At 48.0% G+C, this 22,234-nt stretch overlaps 1 protein-coding gene across 4 annotated transcripts in view; it reads left to right on the top strand.

The window, feature by feature from the left end:
* Positions 1-22,234, top strand: part of LOC145360855 (EVI5-like protein) — a 301,896-nt gene that overhangs the window by 122,959 nt on the left and 156,703 nt on the right. For all 4 annotated transcript variants that reach the window (XM_080216329.1, XM_080216327.1, XM_080216328.1 and 1 more), the window contains exons 10-12: positions 1,155-1,252; positions 3,734-3,794; positions 18,569-18,622. In XM_080216329.1, coding sequence (XP_080072455.1) covers positions 1,155-1,252; positions 3,734-3,794; positions 18,569-18,622 — 213 coding nt within the window. The remainder of the gene's footprint in view (positions 1-1,154; positions 1,253-3,733; positions 3,795-18,568; positions 18,623-22,234) is intronic.

Raw genomic sequence — 22,234 nt, 5'->3', positions numbered from 1 at the left:
TAGAGGGATTAGCAGACAAAATGTGTAGGGATATGGGGACAGGGCCTGGGTGGGATTGTGGTTGGTGCGGACTCGATGGGCCGCAGGGCCTGCTTCTGCACTGTAGGGCTCTATGATTCTATGAGGTCAAGACTCGGGCAAGAGTTAAAAGGCTTGAGAAACACAACATTAGTTCAGAAAGCTTAGTGATTTTTTTTTTTGGTCAGCCAAGATGTCAGGATTTGAATTGGCCGGCGTTGTTGTTTAATGGTGCTCTCCCGCTGAGCTCTTGCCAGTTTTCTGCTGGAACTGCTGTCCCCTGAGCAATTGGGCTGACAAATTTCAGTGAGATTCAGTAATGGGACACTCGACCTGACATTGGAGCTCTCTTGGGAGGCCACGGAGGGCCAATTACACTCGTACCTCCTGAATAAAGAAAATCAGACCAATTAGCTGGGAAAATCTAATGGACCGAGCAGTAAGATATGTAAAGGCAAGACCGACAAGATACGGGTTAAGTGCGCTCAGAATGCGAATAAAGGCAGCAAATTAAAGGTTGGAGTTTAATAGAAAGCGAGTCGAGGTAGAGTAAAAAATTGATGTAGCATAATTATCCAAGGACGAGAGAGAGAAACCGGAGGAACAGAACGCATTGAAGTGAAGTTGAAAGGGAATACCAGAGAACCAACATTAATCAAAGCAGCATATACGGAAGCAGATGAGACAAGTTGTAATGTCGTGCACAGAATCTTACCCGTCTGTCATCTTCATGTTTCTAACCTGTCTCTCTCTTTCCTCCCACCTTGCCATTACCTCCTCTTCTCCCCCACCAGTCCCCTGCCTTACCCTCCGAGCAGCTCCCTGCGTTCCCCCCCTGCCCCCCTCACCAGCTCTGCACATTGCCCCCCCGCCCACCCAATAAACCCAGGGATGCTGAGACCGGCTGCTCCAGCGTGTCCTAAATAAATCCATGTTGCTCTGCCATTGACTTCAGATGCATTTACCGTGATCACCATTTATAGTTAAACTTAACCTTGAAGCAATTCTTCTTTCTCTTCCCTGGTAATTGGAGGCTAGGGTTACTTGAGGAATGTGGAGTCTGTAGCCGCTCGCGTTGTTCCTGTCCGGTAGACAGCAGTGATCTGATGTTCCCCCTCTGTTTTTCCTCCCTGCAGCACTTTCAGAAAGTCATTCCACAGCAGTTTGATGGCTGTCCTGACAAACTGGTCCTGAAGGCTTACCAGGTCAAATACAACGCCAAGAAAATGAAGAAGTATGTAATGTTTGAACCCTGCCTTTGCTCCCCAGCGCACCCTCCAATGTTGGTGTTTTTAGTGGGGTTTGTTGCAGATGAATGTTGGCCAGGCAAGTGGAAGAGTCTCTCTAAATCTTACCCATCTGAGCAGGCAATGGCTTGTATGAGCAGTACAGCACTGTGTTATAGATTATTTTCCCATCCTCTGGATTGGGGCTTGGGAATGTAATCATCTGATGCTGAGCCCGAGTGTTAACTGAACTGCGGAGAATTCGACATTTAGATCTCGATCGCAGTGTTTCCTATTGGGTCAGATGTTTTGCGAATGGCCAGATCTCAAACAACCTGGCCGAACTCTCCTCCTTTTCCACCTTTAATTGTACGGTGCTTGAGAAGATGGGCTGTTTCATCCCGAACTGGGAATGAAGGTGAGGGAGAGATAAGTGAGGAAGTATTGTCCACACTCGCTTAACCTTGTGAAAGTGTATGCCTTGGTGATTAATGTTTGGAATGGTGATTCAAATAAGTGACCAGAAGTAAAGAGGATAAGCCAGATTTCTACTGTGCACACGTTATTAACTGTTCGCGACAATGAAAATCCTGCACCAATTTTATATCGAAGGAAAAGTGATTAGAAACCAGTGATTTAAGTTTGATATTTTTGGGGTGACATCAAATTAATTGATTCTTTGACTCCCTTGAAGATGTGTTTTGTTGCATTGCTGTATGCACCATATTGCCGAGGAAGTACAGAATAAATTTGTTCCATTCCCTTGCCATGTAAAATATCATTGGAACCGTCTCTCGCTCAGAGATTCCGAGAGATTCCATGGTGTTGTGCTGGCAGGTTCCATGGCATCGGACTGGCGCGTTCCATGGTGTTGTGCTGCTGGTGCGGTGGTCCCATTGCTTGGCACCAGTGCACGAAAGTGAACTGGAATCCTGCCCACATGACACAACCCACCTCTTGGCAGTGCCTGTTAGCACCTGGGCATTACTCATATGTCCCCACTGTGCCCATCCCTGAGCTCCACTGTGGGGTCTGATCTCCATGGGCCTGCCTTTGGAGACCGAGGGTGGGGTGGGGGGAGGGGGATGATTCAGGCCTGATAACGTGATGTAAATGTATGGGAAGGATGTTCCTGACATTGAATTTCAGTAATCCCATTACGCACCGGTTTGGGGGTTGGGGGTAGGGACAATCTCATCCTGCTTTGAGGTCGGCCTGAAATGTGATTTGGAGCCTCTCTGTTTCCCATGGCCAAGCTGCCGTGCTAAGAACAGGAATGGAAAATGTTGGACTTTGTTTTTATCACAGTCCCCTCTGCAGGAGGGACCCAGTTGGGTTTAACTGGCAAACGCCAGTCAGCCCCAATGTCATCATGTTCGGATCTGTTATCTGAGCAGTAGGTGGAGATTATCGACCGGATTAATTCGCACATTGATGTCAGATTTGGCAGCACCACCTGGACATGGTTCCACTCCCAGCACTGGCAGTCACTGAGGGCTACGTGCACAATCATCACAGGGCACTCTTTTTTTAGTTCATCCATGGGATGTTGATGTCGCTAGCTAAGCCAGCATCTATTGCCCGTCTCTAATTGCCCTTGAGAAAGACCTACAAAAACATCTGAGTGAATAAGAGACTTAAGGCAACCTTTTGATCTCATTTCTGAGTGAAAATGATCATGATCACAACAAAGAGTATAAAATAAAACCCAAATCCTAAACATGGAAAACGCTTCACTTTTTTCCCAAATTCTGGACACAATGCAAGATTTAAAAAAAAAACAAATATCTGGCCAATGATTCCCTGATCTCCAGGCTGTCTCAACCTTTATGATTTGAAGGAGCTTGGTGAAGGAGGGGAATGAGGGTCGAAGGATGGAATGGTAAGGGGGGGATGTGAGTGGAGGAGAAGGGCAATGTGGGTGGGGGGGGGAGGATGTTGGTGAGTTGGGGGTGGAGAACAGGGTGGTGGGACCCGCCCTTTGTCAATTTAGGTCCGGGTTAATACGGTGGGGGAATCTGGCTTTAGTGCTGCTGTCTTCAACACATCTCTGCCTGCCCCCAAACCCACACTCGCCCCCGCCAGCCTTTTCCGATACTTGGGAGAATTCCACCCCAAATACTCTGGGTGTGGTTTAATGATGATTTCTGAAGCATACACATGGAGTGCAGTGCGACTGTGGTACCGTCCTGTTACAGAGTGCGAAGGGTTCAGGTGCAGGTTTGTGATGTGCGTTTCTGTTCTCAGAAAGACACTGTGAATGTTTCCTGCTGGCTTTGATAAATGTTGACTTGCTGCAGCCTCTGGGTGGGGAAAGGGGAAGTAACCTGGTCAGATTAGAGGAGGGTGAGGGCGTGGGGCAGGGCGGGGCAGGTGTGATCAATGCTAGGAAGTGGTGTGGGCAATCCATGGGAAATGATGGCTTCTTTCGGGGAATCCGACCAACGCAAGCTTATTTTGGTGTCCTGTTGTGACTTTTTGTCCTCCAGACTTGAAAAAGAATATACTACAATCAAAAATAAGGAAATGGAAGAACAGATTGAAATTAAAGTAAGTTTTCACAATGGTGAATGAAATGTGTTTTAATTATGGACACTTTTCTGTATCAGGTAATCTAAAGTTGTCCATACATTCTTTGAATGACAAGTGTGCAGTTGTATTCTATAGTGTGTGAGGTAAATTTCTGCTGATATTTTATCAAAAGTAAGAACCCATGTATATGCTGGAAATCCAGTCAGATAATGAAGTGTTTTCTCATAGTAATAGGGTGAGAATATGTGTTGATTAAGATTCACAGGAAATAGAATTTGTGTTTGACAGTGCAGTGTATTTATTTGGGATGGAGCAGTTTATTTCCCCTCTTTCCCCAGTGTGACAGGTTAATATTTGCCCTGGACATTCTCTTATGTTCAGTGTCACTGGTGAGTGTTCAACGATAAGCAATTTATCTTTTCCTGTCCACCATCTTGGTATATTGTCATGTGACTCAAGGGTCTTGATTGGATGCCTGAATTGTATACTTGTTTCCGCAGGTGTTCCTCCGGTTTATTGCTTTGATTTATTATTGTCACGTGTCAGTATACAGTGAAAAGTATTGTTTCTTGTGCACTATATAGAGAACGCATACGGTTTATAGAGAAGGAGAGGGTGCAGAATGTAGTGTTATAGTCATAGCTAGGGTGTAGCGAACACTTAATGCAAGGTAGGTCCATTCAAAAGTCTGACAGCAGCAGGGAAGGAGCTGTTCTTGAATCAGTTGATACATGACCTCAGACTTTTGTATCTTTTTCCCGACGGAAGAAGGTGGGTGAGAGAATGTGTGGGGTGCATGGGGTCCTTAATTGTGCTGGCTGCTTTGTCGGGGCATTGGGAAGTATAGACAGATTCAATGGATCGAAGGTTGGTTTGCGTGATAGATGGGGCTACGTTCGGGATCTTTTGTAGTTTCTTGCTGTTTTGGGCGGAGCAGGAGCCATACCAAATACTTTCTGTGGTGCATTTGTAAAAGTAAAAAATTTCCTTAGTCTTATGAGAAAGTAGAGGCATTGGTAGGCTTTCTGAACTTTGGTGTCAGCATGGGGGGATCAAGACAAGTTGTTGGTGATCTGGACACCTAAAAGCTTGACGCTATCGACCCTTTCTACTTCATCCCTGTTGATGGGCACACTCTCCACTATGTTTCTTGAAGTTGATGACAATCTCCTTCATTTGTTGGCATTGAGAGAGAGATTATTGTTGCCGCACCAGTTCACCAAATTCTCTATCTCATTCCTGTACTCTGTCTCATCACTGTTTGAGATCCAACCCACTACGCCAGTGTCATCAGCAAATTTGAAAATTGAGTTGGAGTGGAATTTGACTGCACAGTCATAGGTGTATAAGGAGTATAGTAGGAGGCTGAGAACACAGCCTTGTGGGGCACTGATATTGAGGTTGATCTTGGGGGAGGTGTTGTTGCCTATCCTTACTGATTGTGGTCTGTGGGTTAGGAAGCTCAGGATCCAGTCGCAGAGCCGAGGCTCAGACCACAGAGTTTGGAGATGAGTTTCATAAGAATAATGGTGTTTAATTTGCACGTTAGTAAGATGAGGCCAAATGTAAACGAGAAAATCGATTTATTTTTACAATTCCCAAGCAAACCAGTGGAGTAATGGTGGTAAAAAATCTCTCTTGGTCTCGAGTCAGTCGCTGCACTGTCCCTGCTAGCAGGCCACATATAACCTTTTGTCTGATCCTGCATATTCAGATTATGAGGGGCACAGACAGGGTGAGTGGGGAGCAGGTATTCCCCTTGATTGAGGGGTCAATCACAGGAGGACATAGCTCTATGGTAAGAGGTAGGAGATTCAGAGGGGATTTAAGAATTCCTTTTCACTCAGGGTGGTGGAAATCTGAAATGCGCTGTCTGTGAAGTTATTGGAAACTGGAAACCTTACAACCTTCAAAAAAATATTTGAATGAACAGTTGAAACATAACATTCAAGGATATGGGACAAGTGCAGGAAAATGGGATTTGAGAATCATATGTTTGGATGAAATGGAAAGGTGTGATTAGTATGTCAATTTGATTGGTGTCATCCAATTAAAAACATGAAGAAGCTTAATTCAGATTAGTGACGATTTGTGAGCAGGCTGAGGCCTGGCCTATTTGGGTCAAGGTTTCAGTTCACAGGCTTAATCCCAGCAGTTTTGCTGATCTTTGCGGCTGGTTTGATATTTACTGACGGTGTTCAGCACTGCAGAATGAATTGCAAATAAGCACAGTTCACTTGTAAAGAACGTAAGAAATAGGAGCACTCCAGAGATCAGAGCAGTGATTTGACATTGACCTTATGGCAGCTGCTGGAAGATTTTTCTAATGCAGCCACTGAATGAGTTGCCCAAGAGTCCTGCACCTAAGTAAATGGATCAGTGTTATGTTCTGGGATTGAGGGAACCAGTTCGTCTCACACCAGATGAATATGAGAGAATTTGTTATTGCCACATACTCTTTGCTGCCTTTTTTGTTCCAGTGCCTCTGTCTCCAAACAAATCGAAACAGTAAACTTTAGATTGCTGTTTGGTGTGGATTTCTCTCTTTCAGGAATGCTGGCTCCTGTTAGCTGAATCATTTTGGTGTTATGCCTGCAGTGACTTATAGAATCGCTGCAGTGCAGAAAGCGGCTGTTCAGCCCATCAAGCCTGCACAGACTACAATCCCACCCCGGCCATATCCCCATTTTATTTATCCTGCTAATCCCCTGACACTGAGGGGCAATTTAGCATGGCCAATCCGCCTAACTCTCTCTTCTTTGGTTTGTGGGAGATAGCTGGAGCACCTGGAGGAAACCCACGAAGACAGGGGGAGAATGTGCAGACTGCGCACAGAGAGTGACCCAAACCGGGAATTGAACCTAGGTCCCTGGTGCTGAGGCAGCAGTGCTACTGTGCGAACCATGCCCCCTACGCCCGTCACTTAGTGTAAATGTGAGGATTGAATCATCACCTTTGCTCCCACCTGTGTATACCATTTTCACCAGCCACTCAGCTTGAGGGTGGCATGGTGGCACAGTGGGTTAGCACTGCTGCCTCACAGCACCAGGGACCCAGGTTTGATTCCCAGCTTGGGTCGCCCTCTGTGCAGAGAATGCACCTTCTCCCGTGTCGGCATGACCTCCCATGGAGATTGTGATTAAAAAAACAGCTTGGTCAGGGATCTGGGTTTAAAGTAGTGTTGGAGTTGAAGGAGGCAATTCAGGTGCTCGGGTTTCCTCCCACAGTCCGAAAGACCTGCTGGTTAGGGTGCATTGGCCTTGCTAAATTCTCCCTCAGTGTACCCGAACTGGCAACTAGGGGGTTTTCACAGTAACTTCATTGCAGTGTTAATGTAAGCCTGTTTGCAACACTAATAAATAAATTTTAAACTGAGGCAGAAGCAGCCTGCTTGCAACTCCGGCATCCTGTTCAGCCTTGAGCTGTGTGGCCAACCTCCAATTGTTCCATCCTCTACGATGTTGTCCACCTCAGTCCATCTTCAGCTGAAACTCTCATTTCTGCCTTCGTCATCTCCAGGCATCACAGCTCCACTGCCCCTCTCCCCTACCCCTCCTTGCTAGCCAGCCAGCATTTATATCCCATAAACCTCATTCATAACTGCTCTCTGTTCTATCTCGTACACTGTCCGGCTCACTCGCTACGTCTTTGGTCACTGACCTCTGTTGGTTCCTAGTTTATCACAGTCCCAAATTCTCAGTCTCGTGTTTAAATCGCATCATGGCCCTGCTCTCCTCCAAGACATTGGTAAGGCCACACTTGGAATACTGTGTACATTTCTGGTCACCCTATTATAGAAAGGATATTATTCAACTAGAAAGAGTGCAGAAAAGATTTGCTAGGATGCCACCAGGACTCGATGGTTTGAATTATAAGGAGAGGCTGGGTAGACTGGGATTCGTTTTCCCCGGAGCGTAGGAGGCTGAGGGGGGTGATCTTAAAGAGGCCTATAAAATGAGGGGCATAGATCAGCTGGATAGTCAATATCTTTTGCCAAAGCTTGGGGCATCTAAAACTAGAGGGCGTAGGTGTAAGGTGGGAGGGGAGAGATACAAAACTGTCTAGAGGGGCAGTTTTTTCACAGAGGGTGGTGAGTGTCTGGAACAAGCTGCCAGAGGTCGTAGTAGAGGCGGTCACAATTTTATCTTGCAATTATCTAAATGCTTTTTAAATGGGTGCGATGGGTAGAGAGGGATATGGGCCAAATGCGGTCTATTGGGATTAGCTTAGGGGTTTAAAAAAGAAGGGCGGCCTGGACAAGTTGGGCTGAAGGGCCTGTTTCCTGTGTAAACCTCTGACTCACCTCTGCTCCCTCTCATTTCTACATTTCTCTTATTCTAGCCTCTTCTGCACATGTCTGTCTTTGGTGGATGTTCTTCAGCTGAGTGTAACTCACCGTCTGGAATTGCCCCCTTCAACCCTGGCACCACTATAAACCCCCATCCTTGACTAGGATTTTTTTATTATAATTCCTAACATCTGCTCCTTAGCTTGTTGTCTGGTTTCATTACACCTCTTCCAAGTGATTAGAACATCTCACTCTGAAAAGATTTTGTGTCAATGCATGTTGATGAACAAATCATTAACAACATCACTGACTCAATTGCCCACACTCAGGATTGCTGATGTGAAACCTGGAAGTGGCAACAGTTATTCACACATCACGTTTACAGTCAAACACTCCCGTTTGCAACTATAAGATCGTAAGACATAAGAGCAGAATGAGGCCACTCGGCCCATTGAATCTGCTCCGCCATTCAATCATGGCTGATATTTTTCTCATTCCCGTTCTCCTGCCTTTTCCCCATAATCCCTGATCCTCTTATTAATTGAGACCCTATCTATCTCTGTCTTAAAGACAGTCAATGACCTGGCCTCCACAACCTTCTGAGGTGAAGGGTTCCATAGATTCACCACTCTCTGGCTGAAGAAATTCCTCCTCGTCTCTGTTTTAAAGGATCGTCCCTTTAGTCTGAGGTTGTGTCCTCTGCTTCTAGTTTTTTCTGACTAGTGGAAACATCCTCTCCATGTCCACTCTATCCAGACCTCGCAGTATCCTGTATGTTTCAATAAGATTCCCCGCCCCCGCAAACCATCCTTCTAAACTCGAACGAGTACAGATGCAGGGTCTCAACCATTCCTCATGTGACAAGCTTTTCATTCCAGGGATCGTTATTGTGAACCTCCTCTGGATCCTTTCCAGCCAGCACATCCTTAGATATGGAGCTCAAAACTGCTCACAATACGCCAGTTTTGGGGTCTGACCAGAGCCTTGTACAGCCTCAGAAGTACATCCCTGCTCTTGTATTCGAGCCCTCTTGACATGAATGCTAACATGGGATTTGCCTTCCAGCTGTCAACTGAACCTGCACATTGACTTTAAGAGAATTTTGAAGAATGACTCTCAAGTCCCTTAGTGTTTCTGATTTCCTAAGCATTTTCCCATTTAGAAAATAGTCTATGTCTCCATTCCTCCTTCCAAAGTGCATAGCCTTGCATTTTTCCACATTGTATTCCATCTGCTACTTTGTCCACTCTCCTAACCCGTCCTAGTCCTTCTGCAGCCCCCCTACTTCCTCAATACTACCTGTCCCTCTACATATCTTTGTATCACCTGCAAACTTAGCAACGATGCTCTCAGTTCCTTCCTCCAAATTGTTAATGTATATTGTGAAAAGTTGTGGTTCCAGCACTGACCCCTGAGGCACACCACTAGTTACCGGCTGCCAGCCTGAGAAAGACCCATTTATCCCCACTCCCTGCCTTCTGCCAGTCAACCAATCCTCCATCCATGTCAGGATCTTACCCTTAATACCATGGGCATTTAACTTATTTAACAGTTTCCTATATGGCACCTTGTCAAAGGCCTTCTGGAAATCTAAATAAATCACGTTCACTGGTTCTCCCTTATTTAACTCCCTTGTTACCTCCTCAAAGAACTCTAACAGATTTGTCAGACATAACCTCCCCTTGACAAAGCTGTGCTGATTCATTCCTACTTTATCATGCACTTCCAGGTACTCTGATCTCATCTTTAATAATGGACTCTCAAATCTTGCTAGAGACCAAAGTCAGGCTAACCAGAGCCTTATACAGCCTCAGAGCCCTGCTCTTGTATTCTAGCCCTCTCAAAATGAATGCTAACATTGCATTTGCCTTCCAGCTGCCGACTGAACCTGCGTGTTGACTTTGAGAATCTTGAACAATGACTCCCAATCCTTTTGTGTTTCCCTTCTGTTGCCTCCCTCCCTTCTTAAACAGCAATGTTACATAAGAACATAAGAAATAGGAGCAGGAGTAGGCCATCTAGCCCTTCGAGCCTGCCCCGCTATTCAATAAGATCATGGCTGATCTGTCGTGGCTCAGTTCCACATTCCCGCCCTCTCCCCATAACCCTTAATCCCCTCTCTTATCAAAAACCCATCAACCCGCGTCTTAACAATATTTAGCGAGGTAGCCTCCACCACTTCAACGGGCAGAGAATTCCAGAGATTCACCACCCTTTGAGTGAAGAAGTTCCTCCTCAACTCCGTTCTAAACCGCCCCCCTTTTATCTTGAGGCTGTGCCCTCTAGTCCTATTATCCTTTCTGAGCGGGAAGAGTCTCTCCACCTCTATCCTATCCATCCCATTCGTCATCTTATACGTCTCAATGAGATCTCCCCTCATTCTTCTAAACTCTAACGAGTACAAGCCTAGTTTATTCAGCCTCTCCTCATAGCTCAACCCCCTCAACTCCGGCATCAGCCTAGTAAACCTCCTCTGCACTCCCTCCAAGGCCAAAATATCCTTGCATAAGTACGGCGCCCAAAACTGCACACAGTACTCCAGCTGCGGCCTCACCAATGCCCTATACAGCCGCAGCAAGACCTCCCTACTTTTATATTCAATCCCCCTCGCTATGATTACGTGGTTACGTGATTACGTGGTTACATTAGCCACTAAAATCTCCTTGGAGAAGGAAGCATCCAACGCAGCACGTAAAGAGAATATCTAACTTTCCATGCATGCAGAATAAAATGTTGAACAGACACATCTCCCAGCAATGGCGTTATTCTGTTTTTGTAGAATCACAGAATCCGTCCAGTGCAGAAACAGACCGTTTGGCCCAATGAGTCTGCACCAACTCTCTAACAGAACATCTTACCCAGGTCCTATCTACGTAACTCCATGTATGTATCCCATGGCTAATCCACTTAATCTACACATCTTGGGATACAGAAGGGCAATTTAGCACAGCCAATCCACCTAACCCATCACATCTTTGGCATGTGGGAGACAACCGGGGGAGAGGGAACCTACATGGATCGGGGAACATGTGCAGACTCCACATAGTCACTCAAGGCAGGAATTCCCTGCTTGGGTCACTGTCTGTATGGAGTCTGCACGTTCTCCCTGTATCTGCGTGGGTTTCCTCCTATAGTCCAGAAGATTTGCTGGCTCGCCTTGCTAAATGCTTCCTCACTGTATCCGAACAAGTGTGCCGACTAGGGGATTTTCGCAGTAACTTCATTGCAGTGTTAATGCAAGTCTACTTATGACACCAATAAATAAACTTTAAAAAAAATTTAGCATGGCTAATCAATCTAACCCACACGTTGGGCTATGGGAGGAAACTGGAGCATTTGGGAGAAACCCATGCGGACATGGGGAGAACGAGCAAACACCACACAGACAGCGACCCAAGCCGGGAATTGGACCCAGGTCCCTGGCACTTAAAGGCAGCAGTGCCAATCGCTGTGCCACAGCTATGGAGGTGTTAAAATCAAACAGTAAATCAGATCTTGGTGTCCCCTTTTGTTTTTGATATCAGATGGTGAGGATGTAACATGAGTGCAAGTTTCTCTGGTGTATGGCTGAGAGCAGGGTAAGGAATTCTTTGGTACTGGTGGTTGTTCAGAATGTCTTCACACGTTGGCACAGGTCCAAGCTTCCAAAAGCTACCAAACGGGAAACTGGGCCATTATTGCAGAAAGTGCCAGATAGGGTCAGATTTCTCTGTGTACACCTTAAGTTTTCTTCTCAAATGTCCACTTTGAAAACCTATGCTTTCTGCTTCAGCCTTGAGTTGGTATCTTTTTTTCAATGTCAGTTAAGTTAATGTTGTGTATAGGGAGCTGGTGTCCACGGGAAACTGTGTCAAGACTCCCCAGGCACCACTCGATTGTTGCAGCCACAGCCTTATTTTTTTGTTTGCCATCCTTCTGACACAGCTCAGAGAATCTCTACAGTGCAGGAGGAGGCCATTTGGCCTGTTGAGTCTGTACCAACCACAATCCCACTCAGGTCCTATCCCCATAACCCCATGCGTTTACCTTAGCTGGCCCCCTGACACTAAGGGGCAATTTAGCATGGCCAATCCACCTAACCCACACACCTTTGCACTGTGGGATCAAACAGGAGCACCCAGAGGACACCCATGCAGACACGGAGAGAATGTGCAAACCCCACACAGGCAGTGAACTGGGGCCGGAATTAAACCTGGGTCCCTGCGCTGTGAGGCAGCAGTGCTAACCGCTGTGTGACTGTGCCGACAATCAGTCAGTTAGTTTTCTGGTAAGAAAGCTCTTTGGGAAACTGTCCTGTCACTTCTAGTTACACAGTGACATCTTTAATTTCCACCTGCACCTTTTGGAGAGGGCAGCAGGATTGAGTTCACCTCCACAACATGTCCAGTTATGCCAAGTGCAGTTGTATTCAAGTTCTGGAATGGGGCTGGAACTCCAAACTCGATGTGAGGCCATGAAAGGGAGGTAAACAACATCATAAATTGCAGTGCACAGGGGAAAGAGCGATTTCTGAGTTTCACACCAACATGTTTGTGTTTTTCCTCTACATGTTCTGGGTGCGCTACCCACGCGGCATGGATTCTGAATCTGATAGCCGACATGTACTGTTATTCAGCTTATCAAAGTAAAATCAAAAGTGTTAAAAGCCATACTTTGAATTGCGATTTCATCACAAAGAATTTTAACAGCAAACTCTTGTAAACCCTACATAGTTTGTTACGTGCACAGTCTTTTGAAGTGCTATTGGTTCAGCTTGATGTACATTACAGTTCATGTCGCTCAAAGCCTATAGAGAGAATTCAAAGTGAAGAGGGCAGACTGGTACAACGGGTGGGAGTTGTGGTTAAGGGGGGCAGGGGAGAGGGTGGGGTCAAGTGGAGTGGAGGGAGGGGAGTGGGGGTGCGTGTGGATGGGCGGGGAGGGGAGTGGGGGTGCGTGTGGATGGGCGGGGAGGGGAGTGGGGGTGCGTGTGGATGGGCGGGGAGGGGAGTGGGGGTGCGTGTGGATGGGCGGGGAGGGGAGTGGGGGTGCGTGTGGATGGGCGGGGAGGGGAGTGGGGGTGCGTGTGGATGGGCGGGGAGGGGAGTGGGGGTGTGTGTGGATGGGCGGGGAGGGGAGTGGGGGTGCGTGTGGATGGGCGGGGAGGGGAGTGGGGGTGCGTGTGGATGGGCGGGGAGGGGAGTGGGGGTGCGTGTGGATGGGCGGGGAGGGGAGTGGGGGTGCGTGTGGATGGGCGGGGAGGGGAGTGGGGGTGCGTGTGGATGGGCGGGGAGGGGAGTGGGGGTGCGTGTGGATGGGCGGGAAGGGGAGTGGGGGTGCGTGTGGGTGGGCGGGGAGGGGAGTGGGGGGTGCGTGTGGGTGGGCGGGGAGGGGAGTGGGGGTGCGTGTGGGTGGGCGGGGAGGGGAGTGGGGGTGCGTGTGGGTGGGCGGGGAGGGGAGTGGGGGTGCGTGTGGGTGGGCGGGGAGGGGAGTGGGGGTGCGTGTGGGTGGGCGGGGAGGGGAGTGGGGGTGCGTGTGGAGGGGGCGTGGGCGTGGGAGGGGAGCGGGGGTGCGTGTGGAGGGGGCGTGGGCGGGGAGGGGAGCGGGGGTGCGTGTGGAGGGGGCGTGGGAGGGGAGTGGGGTGCGTGTGGATGGAGCGTGGGCGGAGAGGGGAGCGGGGTGTGCGTGTGGATGGAGCGTGGGCGGGGAGGGGAGGCGGGGGTGCGTGTGGAGGGGGCGTGGGAGGGGAGTGGGGGTGCGTGTGGATGGAGCGTGGGCGGGGAGGGGAGTGGGGGTGCGTGTGGATGGAGCGTGGGCGGGGAGGGGAGTGGGGGTGCGTGTGGAGGGGGCGTGGGCGGGGAGGGGAGTGGGGGTACGTGTGGAGGGGGCGGGGAGGGGAGTGGGGGTACGTGTGGAGGGGGCGGGGAGGGGAGTGGGGGTGCGTGTGGAGGGGGCGTGGGCGGGGAGGGAGTGGGGGTGCGTGTGGAGGGGGCGTGGGCGGGGAGGGGAGTGGGGGTGCGTGTGGAGGGGGCGTGGGCGGGGAGGGGAGTGGGGGTGCGTGTGGAGGGGGCGTGGGCGGGGAGGGGAGTGGGGGTGCGTGTGGAGGGGGCGTGGGCGGGGTGGATGAAAGGTGTGATGGGTTGGTTAGAAGGGTGTTGGGAGGGAGATGATTGGGATGGTGGGTGCTGGGGCTGTTGTGGGGAAGGGGGGTGGATGAGCAGGCGGTTTGTGCTGGATTGTGGGAGTGTTTGGACTAGAAAGGGTTGAGGAGGTGAGAGAAAGTGGGGAAGTTTGGGAGTTGGGGAGCAGTGGTGAGTTAAGGGAGGGGGGCATTTGGAGTGGTGAAGGATTGAGGAGGTGAGGGAAAGTTGGGGGGGGTTAGGAGTTGAGGAGAAGTGGTGGGTTAAGGGGGATGGGGCTTTCAGACTTGGGGAGCAGTGGCGGGTTAAGGGGGGAGTTTGGGGGTTGGGGAGCGGCAGGGGTTGGGGGGGGTTTTGGGGGTTGGGGAGCGGCGGGGGTTAAGGGGGGGTTTTGGGGGTTGGGGAGCGGCGGGGGTTAAGGGGGGGTTTGGGGGTTGGGGAGCGGCGGGGGTTAAGGGGGGGTTTGGGGGTTGGGGAGCGGCGGGGGTTAAGGGGGGGGTTTTGGGGGTTGGGGAGCAGTTTTGGGGGTTGGGGAGCGGCAGGGGTTAAGGGGGGGGGGTTTGGGGGTTGGGGAGCGGCGGGGGTTAAGGGGGGGTTTGGGGGGGACAGTGGTGGGTTAAGGGGGAGGGGGGTTTGGGGGTTGGGGAGCAGTGGCAGGGGAGGGGGGGTTTGGGGGTTGGGGAGCAGTGGCGGGTTAAGGGGGAGGGTCGGTTTGGGGGTTGGGGAGCAGTGGCGGGGGAGGGGTGGTTTGGAGGTTGGGGAGCAGTGGCGGGTTATGGGGAGGGGTGTGTTTGGGGGTGGGGGAGGGAGGGTTTGGGGATTGGGGAGCAGTGGCGGGTTAGGGGGGAGGGGGGTGTTTGGGGAGGGAGGGATTGGGGAGCAGTGGTGGGTTAAGGGGGGAGGGGCAGATTGGGGAGCAGTGGCGGGGAGGGGCAGTTTGGGGGTTGGGGAGCAGTGGCGGGTTAAGTGGGAGGGGCGGTTTGGGAATTGGGGGGAGGGGCGGTTTGGGGATTGGGGAGCAGTGGTGCGTTAAGGAGGAGGAGGGTGTTTGGGGGTGGGGGGAGGGAGGATTTGGGGGTTGGGGGGGCAGTGGTGGGTTAAGGGGGAGTTTGGGGGTTGGGGAGCAGTGGCGAGTTAAGGGGGAGGTGGAGTTTGGGGGTTGAGGAGCAGTGGCGGGTTTAAGTGGGGGGAGGGGGTTGCAGGTGTTTCTCATTTCAGCTCAGTTGAAAGATAGAGTGCTATTCCTTCACAAGGTGGTGCTGTAGCCTGCCATGTGTACACTGTATCACATGTTGAGTCACCTCTTCCTGCGCATTAGTGACCTGGATTTTGCAGATTTTCAACGTAAATCAGAGTGCAGCTTCTGGCAATTGTACATCCATTGTTAAACTTGGGAATTCAGAGGCTGCTGTCCCTATCCTGGTGCCTCTCTGTACTGAGGCATTCGCTGTTCAAATGTATGGCCATTCTTGCATAATGTAACTACTAACCCTACCAGATAAAGCTTGGACAAGTTCGCTGAAGTTTAATTAGATTTCTAGTAGTGTGATAAGTCTGATTACTGCCTAATGACCTCTCTGGTACTGAAAGTTAGGCTTCACACATGTTGAGGGCAGCGTTTAATTGGAGTTGTTAATATTTATTCTTTCATGGAATGTGGGTGGCGCAGGCGAGGCCAGACTTAGTGCCTTCCAGAAGATGGTGGTTAAAAAAATCAACTTAAATAAACATGTTTAAAAATCAAACTTTGATCTTTATCTCTCTCTCAAATCCCATCTTTCTTTCCCTGTATGTGAAATGCATTGAATTTAATATTCTGACTGACACTTCCTCATTGTGAGGTCAGTAAGGATTCTTTAGCCTTATTAAGGAGATGTAGATTTGTTTGCCCTGTTGACACAGACCTCCTGTACAGGATGCCGCTCTGTTTTGCATTTTTAGTTAATGTAGATCCTAGAGTAGTGCCATGATCGTAAGTCTGTGGGTAAAATGACCGGTACCGTTCACTTATTGCTGGACACCAAAACTGGACCATTGCATTGATTACCTCAGCATTTCACATAATTTGTGATCTTAGTTGCACTGTCTCTTGTGGGGAGCGGTGGTGGTGGTGGTGCAGGGGAGTGGTGTCCAGGGTAGTGGGAGAGAACTTGCAAGTTGCCAAGTGAGCCCAGGAATGCTGTTGACCATTCCTCATGACTATTTCCAGAGCGAGGTGAGGGAAGACACTCGCGGGAAGAACCAGGAGTATTTCAATAGCTTGTGGTAAAGGGTGCTCTCTTCTCTCTCTCCTGTGTTTGAAAGCTTCTTGTCTTTGTCCCTTCGTTATTTTAGTGATGGCCCACAGTCTGAGCTCCTTGTTACTGATTTACTGACTCAATGATTTTCCAGTACTTAGTCTTTTGGAACTTTTTCTTCTTCACAAGCAGCAAAGTGTAATGCGAATGTAAATAAGTCACATTTTGAACCTTCCTTGCCAGCTAACCACAGTCCTTGTCAATCGAACAGCAAGCTACATGTTCCTTATTTAATTCCAGTGAATCTTCACTCTACATTTGCCACAGATTCTGATATTCAACGTCAACTTGCATCAAAATTACATCTTTCACAGACTTGGACTTTGTGCTGAGTGGGACCAGGGCTACAAGATGTTGCCACTGTCCCCAACTAATCACGTCTATCTCACTGCAGCCCATTGATGTCCTGCACTAGTGATGCTCTTTAAATGTACTTTGCCAGGTTTTTCTTGGGCCAGGCTTGTTATCATCATCATCATCATCTGCCTGGTGGTCTCTGTTCTACTACCACTTTGGTGGGACGTATGTCTGTGAGGCAAAGGGTTAAGTATCCATTGTCTCTCCCTGTGTCTCAGGTGACCAGCCCTCTGTAGTTCTTCATTGGTAATGCTGTCTGTCCACTTAAGGCCAAAGATCTGCATAGGCAGCACAAGAGGTTCAATCAGAGTCATATTGAACTCAAAACATAAACTCTGCTTTTCTTTCTCCATGGACGCTGCCAGACCTGCTGAGATTTTCCAGCATTTTCTGATTTCGTTTCAGATTGTAGCATTGCTTTCAATTTAAAATTCGGCAGATGCGAGAGGTTTGAAATAAAAGCAGAAAATGCTGGAGATACTCAACAGGTCTGGCAGCATCTGTGGAGAGAGAACAGAGCTAATGTTTCTGGATGACCCTTGAAGGGTCATCTCTCTTCCTCCACATGCGTTGTATTTTGCTTTTATGACTCTAGACTCTTTACTTTCAACTCCTCAGCTATCTCTATCCTGCACTAAATTTCCTTTAATAGCACCTTTCATACCTTGAGGTTATTTTGTAATCAACTGCTCAGTATTTTTAGCAGATGTACCCCTTTGTTAAACGTGGCTAAAATATTAAAGGTGGCAGTAAAGTCGCCATAGATTTCACAGAACGTATAGTCCATTTTAAGTTCGATCCAGAGCACTTTGTAATATAGCAGCCTGTTCAGTAATATTTGGAATGGAGATTACTACAGCTTGGCCCAGTATGTTAATTTATATGGAACGCTGTTTGGGGCACACACACTGCCAGAGGTTAGTGAGATAGTTTTGGTCTTGAGCAGGACAGAGTTTTTGAGGAAGTTATTTTTCCCAAGAATAGTTCTGGCTGCTGGAATCACTTGCAGTGATACGTTGCTGGCACCTAGAGCAGTACTGCTCGCAAAGGGCTTCTCCGGACTCCTCCTCCAGGAAGCATCCCGCAGGAATCAATCGGAAAGCATAGCCTCCGAGCAATCCTGCGAATACCCTGCCAACGTTTGGCCTGGTGACCGGGGCTGCGTGTTCCCCCGAGTGGAGATCGGTTGTCTGTGAGGTCCCCGGCATGTTCTGTAAATGGAAGCAACAGCCTTTCGAAAGCTTCTATTTGAGATATACAGTAAAAAGTCTGACAACACCAGGTTTAAGTCCAACCGATTTATTTGATAGGAGAGTTCCATTCACCTGACGAAGGGACAAACCCCGAAAGCTTGTGAGTTTACAATCAAATAAATTGGTTGGACTTAAACCTGGTGTTGTCAGACTTTTTACTGTGTTTACCCCAGTCCAACGCTGGCATATCCACATCATGACTACTATTTGAGATACAGGCAGAAAGCCTTTCTTTTCGAAGTAATATATAAATCATTGTACAAAGGCAGTCACTGAGATTGGTGCTTGTACCAACCAGACTTGTACCACCCTCAGGTAACCCATACTGAGTCTGCAATCTGATGTACAGTTCAACCTGCCTGTGTGTGTGTTTTAAACTGGATCTCCAGATTACTGTAGAGTTGTATGCAACAATCTCACCATTCGGTCTGGACGCAGGGTGCCTGTAGATTAATCTGATTTCCTTGTTGTTCTGCAGAGACTCCGAACAGAGAATCGTCTCCTCAAGCAGCGGATTGAGACCCTGGAGAAGGTATGATATGTTCCTGGAGCAGTTTGTCAGCTATACTCTTTTGATAATAATTGAACTGTCTCCCATGCTTCTCTCAACATCTATGGGAGGCACTGGACCAGTAATCCAGATACCCAGGGTAATGGTCTGGGGACCCAGGATCCAAACCCACTATGGCAGGTGGTGTAATTTAAATTCTGTACATATCTGGAATTAAAAGTCGATGGTGACTGTGAATCCATTGTTGTAAATAACCCACCTGGTTCACTAATGCCCCTTTAGGGAAGGAAATCTGCCGTCCTTATCCAGTTTGGCTGATATGTGACTCCCGAGCCCCAGCAACGTGGTTGATTCTTTAATGCCCCTTCCGAAATGGCCTAGCAAGCCATTCAATTCGAGGGTAATTAGGGATGGGCAACAAATACTGGCCCAGCCAGCGAGGCCCACATCGCCTGAGTGAATCTTTAAAAAGGCACCGACTCACCCGTGGGAGAAAAACAAAGTTGATTGAGATTGCGAAGAACTGCCAAGGGTGACAACAATACGGTTTATTAATAACTGTCTTCCTCGCTCCACTGATGCTGCCTGACTTGCTGAATATTTCCATTATTCTCTGTTTTTGATTTCAGATTGCCAGCAGTTTCTTTTCTCTTGTTCACGATGTAACGGCTTTGTCTCGAGCAGAAAGCATGATCTAATTTCGGAGTGTGTGCGTGTCTGAGTGTGATGCTGCTGCTGTATGATGCAGTGGTTTGTAGCAGTGTTATTCCCAACAGAATCAGTCTCACTTGTGGGCGCATCCTTAATCCATGGCAGGTCACCAGGCTCCGTTCAGAGACTGGTTCTTCCTTGTAACTTTAGTCTGAATTTTGCGGCGGGCAACATATTTGGTGAACGTTGAACAGGGTGGCACAGTGGTTAGCACTGCTGCCTCACAGCTCCAGGTACCTGGGTTTGATTCCTGGTTTGGGTCACTGTGCAAACTCTGCACATTCTCCCCGTGTTTGCTTGGGTTTCCTCTGGGCATACCGGTTTCCTCCCACAGTGGGTTAGGTTGATTGAACATGTTAGATTGTTCCTTAGTGTCAGGGGGACTGACCAGGGTTATGGGGATAGGGTCTGGGTGGGATTGTGGTTGGTGCAGACTTAATGGGCCAAATGGCCTCCTGCACTGTAGGATTCTATGAAATCACTGAAAATATCCCTATTTTAAAATATTCATTTTGTAAACTTGGGAAAATAATGAACAATATTGGAGAGGAGAACTTTCAGTAATAAGTTAAATGTTGAAGACTTTACTGTTTGTAACATTAGGGCAGGAGTAGGCTATTGGACCCTGTTCCACCATTCAGTAAGACCATGACTGACCTGAGTGCGGTTTACATTTACTGTAAAACCTGGTAGATTAAAGATACTGAAGGGTGAAGATGAAGAAAATCCTTGGTGTTCAAATAGATCATTGCCTGAAGATGTGTGTGTTTGGGTTACCCAAATGGGAGCCAAGAGTACCAGGATTAGGTGGTACGGTGGCACAGTGACTGCTGCCGCACAGCGTCAGGAACCTGGGTTCGATTCTGGCCTCAGGTTGCTGTCTGTGTGGAGTTTGCACGTTCTCCCTGTGTCTGCATGGGTTTCCTCCGGGCGTTCTGGTTTCCTTCCACAGTGCAAAGATGTGCAAGTTAGGTTGATTGGCCATGCTAAATTGACCCTAGTGTCGGAGGATTAGCAGGGCAAATATAAGGGGTTATGTGAATAGGGCCTGGGTGGGATTGTGGTTGGTGTAGACTTGATGGGCAGAATGGCCTCCTTCTGCACTATAGGGTTTCTATGAATACAATTAACATTAAATTTATAAACAAAATAAGCAAAATACTGTGGGTGCTGGAATATGAAACAGGAACAGACGACGCTGGAAAGATTAGCAGGCCTGGCAGCATCTGCAGGGAGAGAATCAATTAATATTTTGAGTCTATTTAGGTTCTTTATCGAGCTAGAGAGGAAGAAGTTAGATATTAAAGTGCAGCGGGAGAGATTGCAACAAGATACAGCAACCTTCAGAACAAAAGACAGAAGGTCTGGTGGGGAAGGTGGTGGTGGGAGGGTTTGCATGTCTGGGATGTTTAAATAAAAAGGTTCAAGATGGAGGACAAAGGGTCACAGTCTGAAGTTATTGAACTCAATGTTCTGAGAGCTGTAATGTACCCAATCGGAAGGTGGGATGCTGCTTTTACATTTTTATACATAATATTGGTTTGAACACTGCTATTGTGAGGTGTGCAGTTCTGGGCCTTCTATAAAACCATAGAAAATACTCTGCATAGTTTCATCTGAATAAATACCAAGCTGGGAAGTTACAGAAAATCCTGTGGAACTGAAAAGACCAGGAAAAGATTTAATGGAGATGAAACAATAAAGCTTCTCTGGATTGGTCTCTGTGGTGAGAGAGTTGTCCCTGATGAGGCTGAGTAAATTGAGTCTGTTTTTTGGAGAGGTGATCTCATTGAGACCATTATTGGAGATTTTCTAAGTTGCGTAGAGAATTGATGAGGGAAATTCTATGCTTCTTTAATGGATAATCCGTGATGGAAGATTTTTAATTTAAAATCATGAGGACAATGGTCAGGAATTACGTTCTTTACACAGGCTGTTGTGAGTGGAGTGGTTTGACAGAGTGGTTGAGTTGGAGACCATTGCATCTCTGAAAGGGGAAAGAGCTAGTGCCAAGATGGTGTTGAATGGTCTTCTGCACTGTAAGGTTTAATGAACTGTCTTTGATTCTGTACCCTATTAGAATGAGAATATGATCATAAGAAACAAGCACAGGTACAGCCCACCAAGCCTGCTCCACCACTCAGTATGATCTTGGCCGTTGCCCACTCTCCATATTGTGTAATTACCCTGAGAGGCCTGTCTATCTCGGCCTTAAATGTGTAGAACGATGGAGCATCTACAACCCTCTGAAGTAGACAGTTCTAAAAATTCACCATCCTCCTGTGACACAATTTCTCCTTACTGCAATCCTAAATGATCGGCCCCTTATCCTGAGTCTGTCGCCTGTGTTCTAGACTGCCCAGCTAGGGACAATCTCTCTGTCTATCCTCTGTCCTGTCAAACCCTTTCATAATCTCGAATGTCTCAATGAAATCTCACTATTCGAAACCCCAGAAAATATAGACCCAGTTAACTCAGCCTCCCATCATAGGACAACTCTCTCATCCCAGAGGCTAATTCAAGGAAGCTTTACTGTTTTGTCTCCATTGCAAATACCGTGCTCCTTAAATCTGGAGACCTAAACTGTGCACGCTCTTCCAGGTATGGACTCGCCAAACCCCATGCAATTGTAGCAAGCCTGCTTTACTCGTGTACGCCAATCCCTTTGTAATGAAAGCAAACATGCCATTTGTTTTCCAATTGCTTGCGGTGTGCTGACTTTCTGTACTCCCTGTTTGTCTGTCTGAACATCAATATTTACATATTTCATGCCTTTTATTCTGTTTTTCTATTCTTACAAGCAAAGTGAATAGCCTCACACTTTGTCACATAATCCCCATGCCACCTTGTTGCTGACCCATTCAACATGTCTGCATCTCTTTACATTCTACCTGTGTCCGCCTCAGTCTGCATATCCACTTA

This window comes from Carcharhinus amblyrhynchos, chromosome 33 (assembly GCF_965287045.1).
Source record: "Carcharhinus amblyrhynchos chromosome 33, sCarAmb.v2.hapA, whole genome shotgun sequence".
NCBI classification, from domain to species: Eukaryota; Metazoa; Chordata; class Chondrichthyes; order Carcharhiniformes; family Carcharhinidae; genus Carcharhinus; species Carcharhinus amblyrhynchos.
This window is presented reverse-complemented; position numbering and strand designations above follow the sequence as displayed.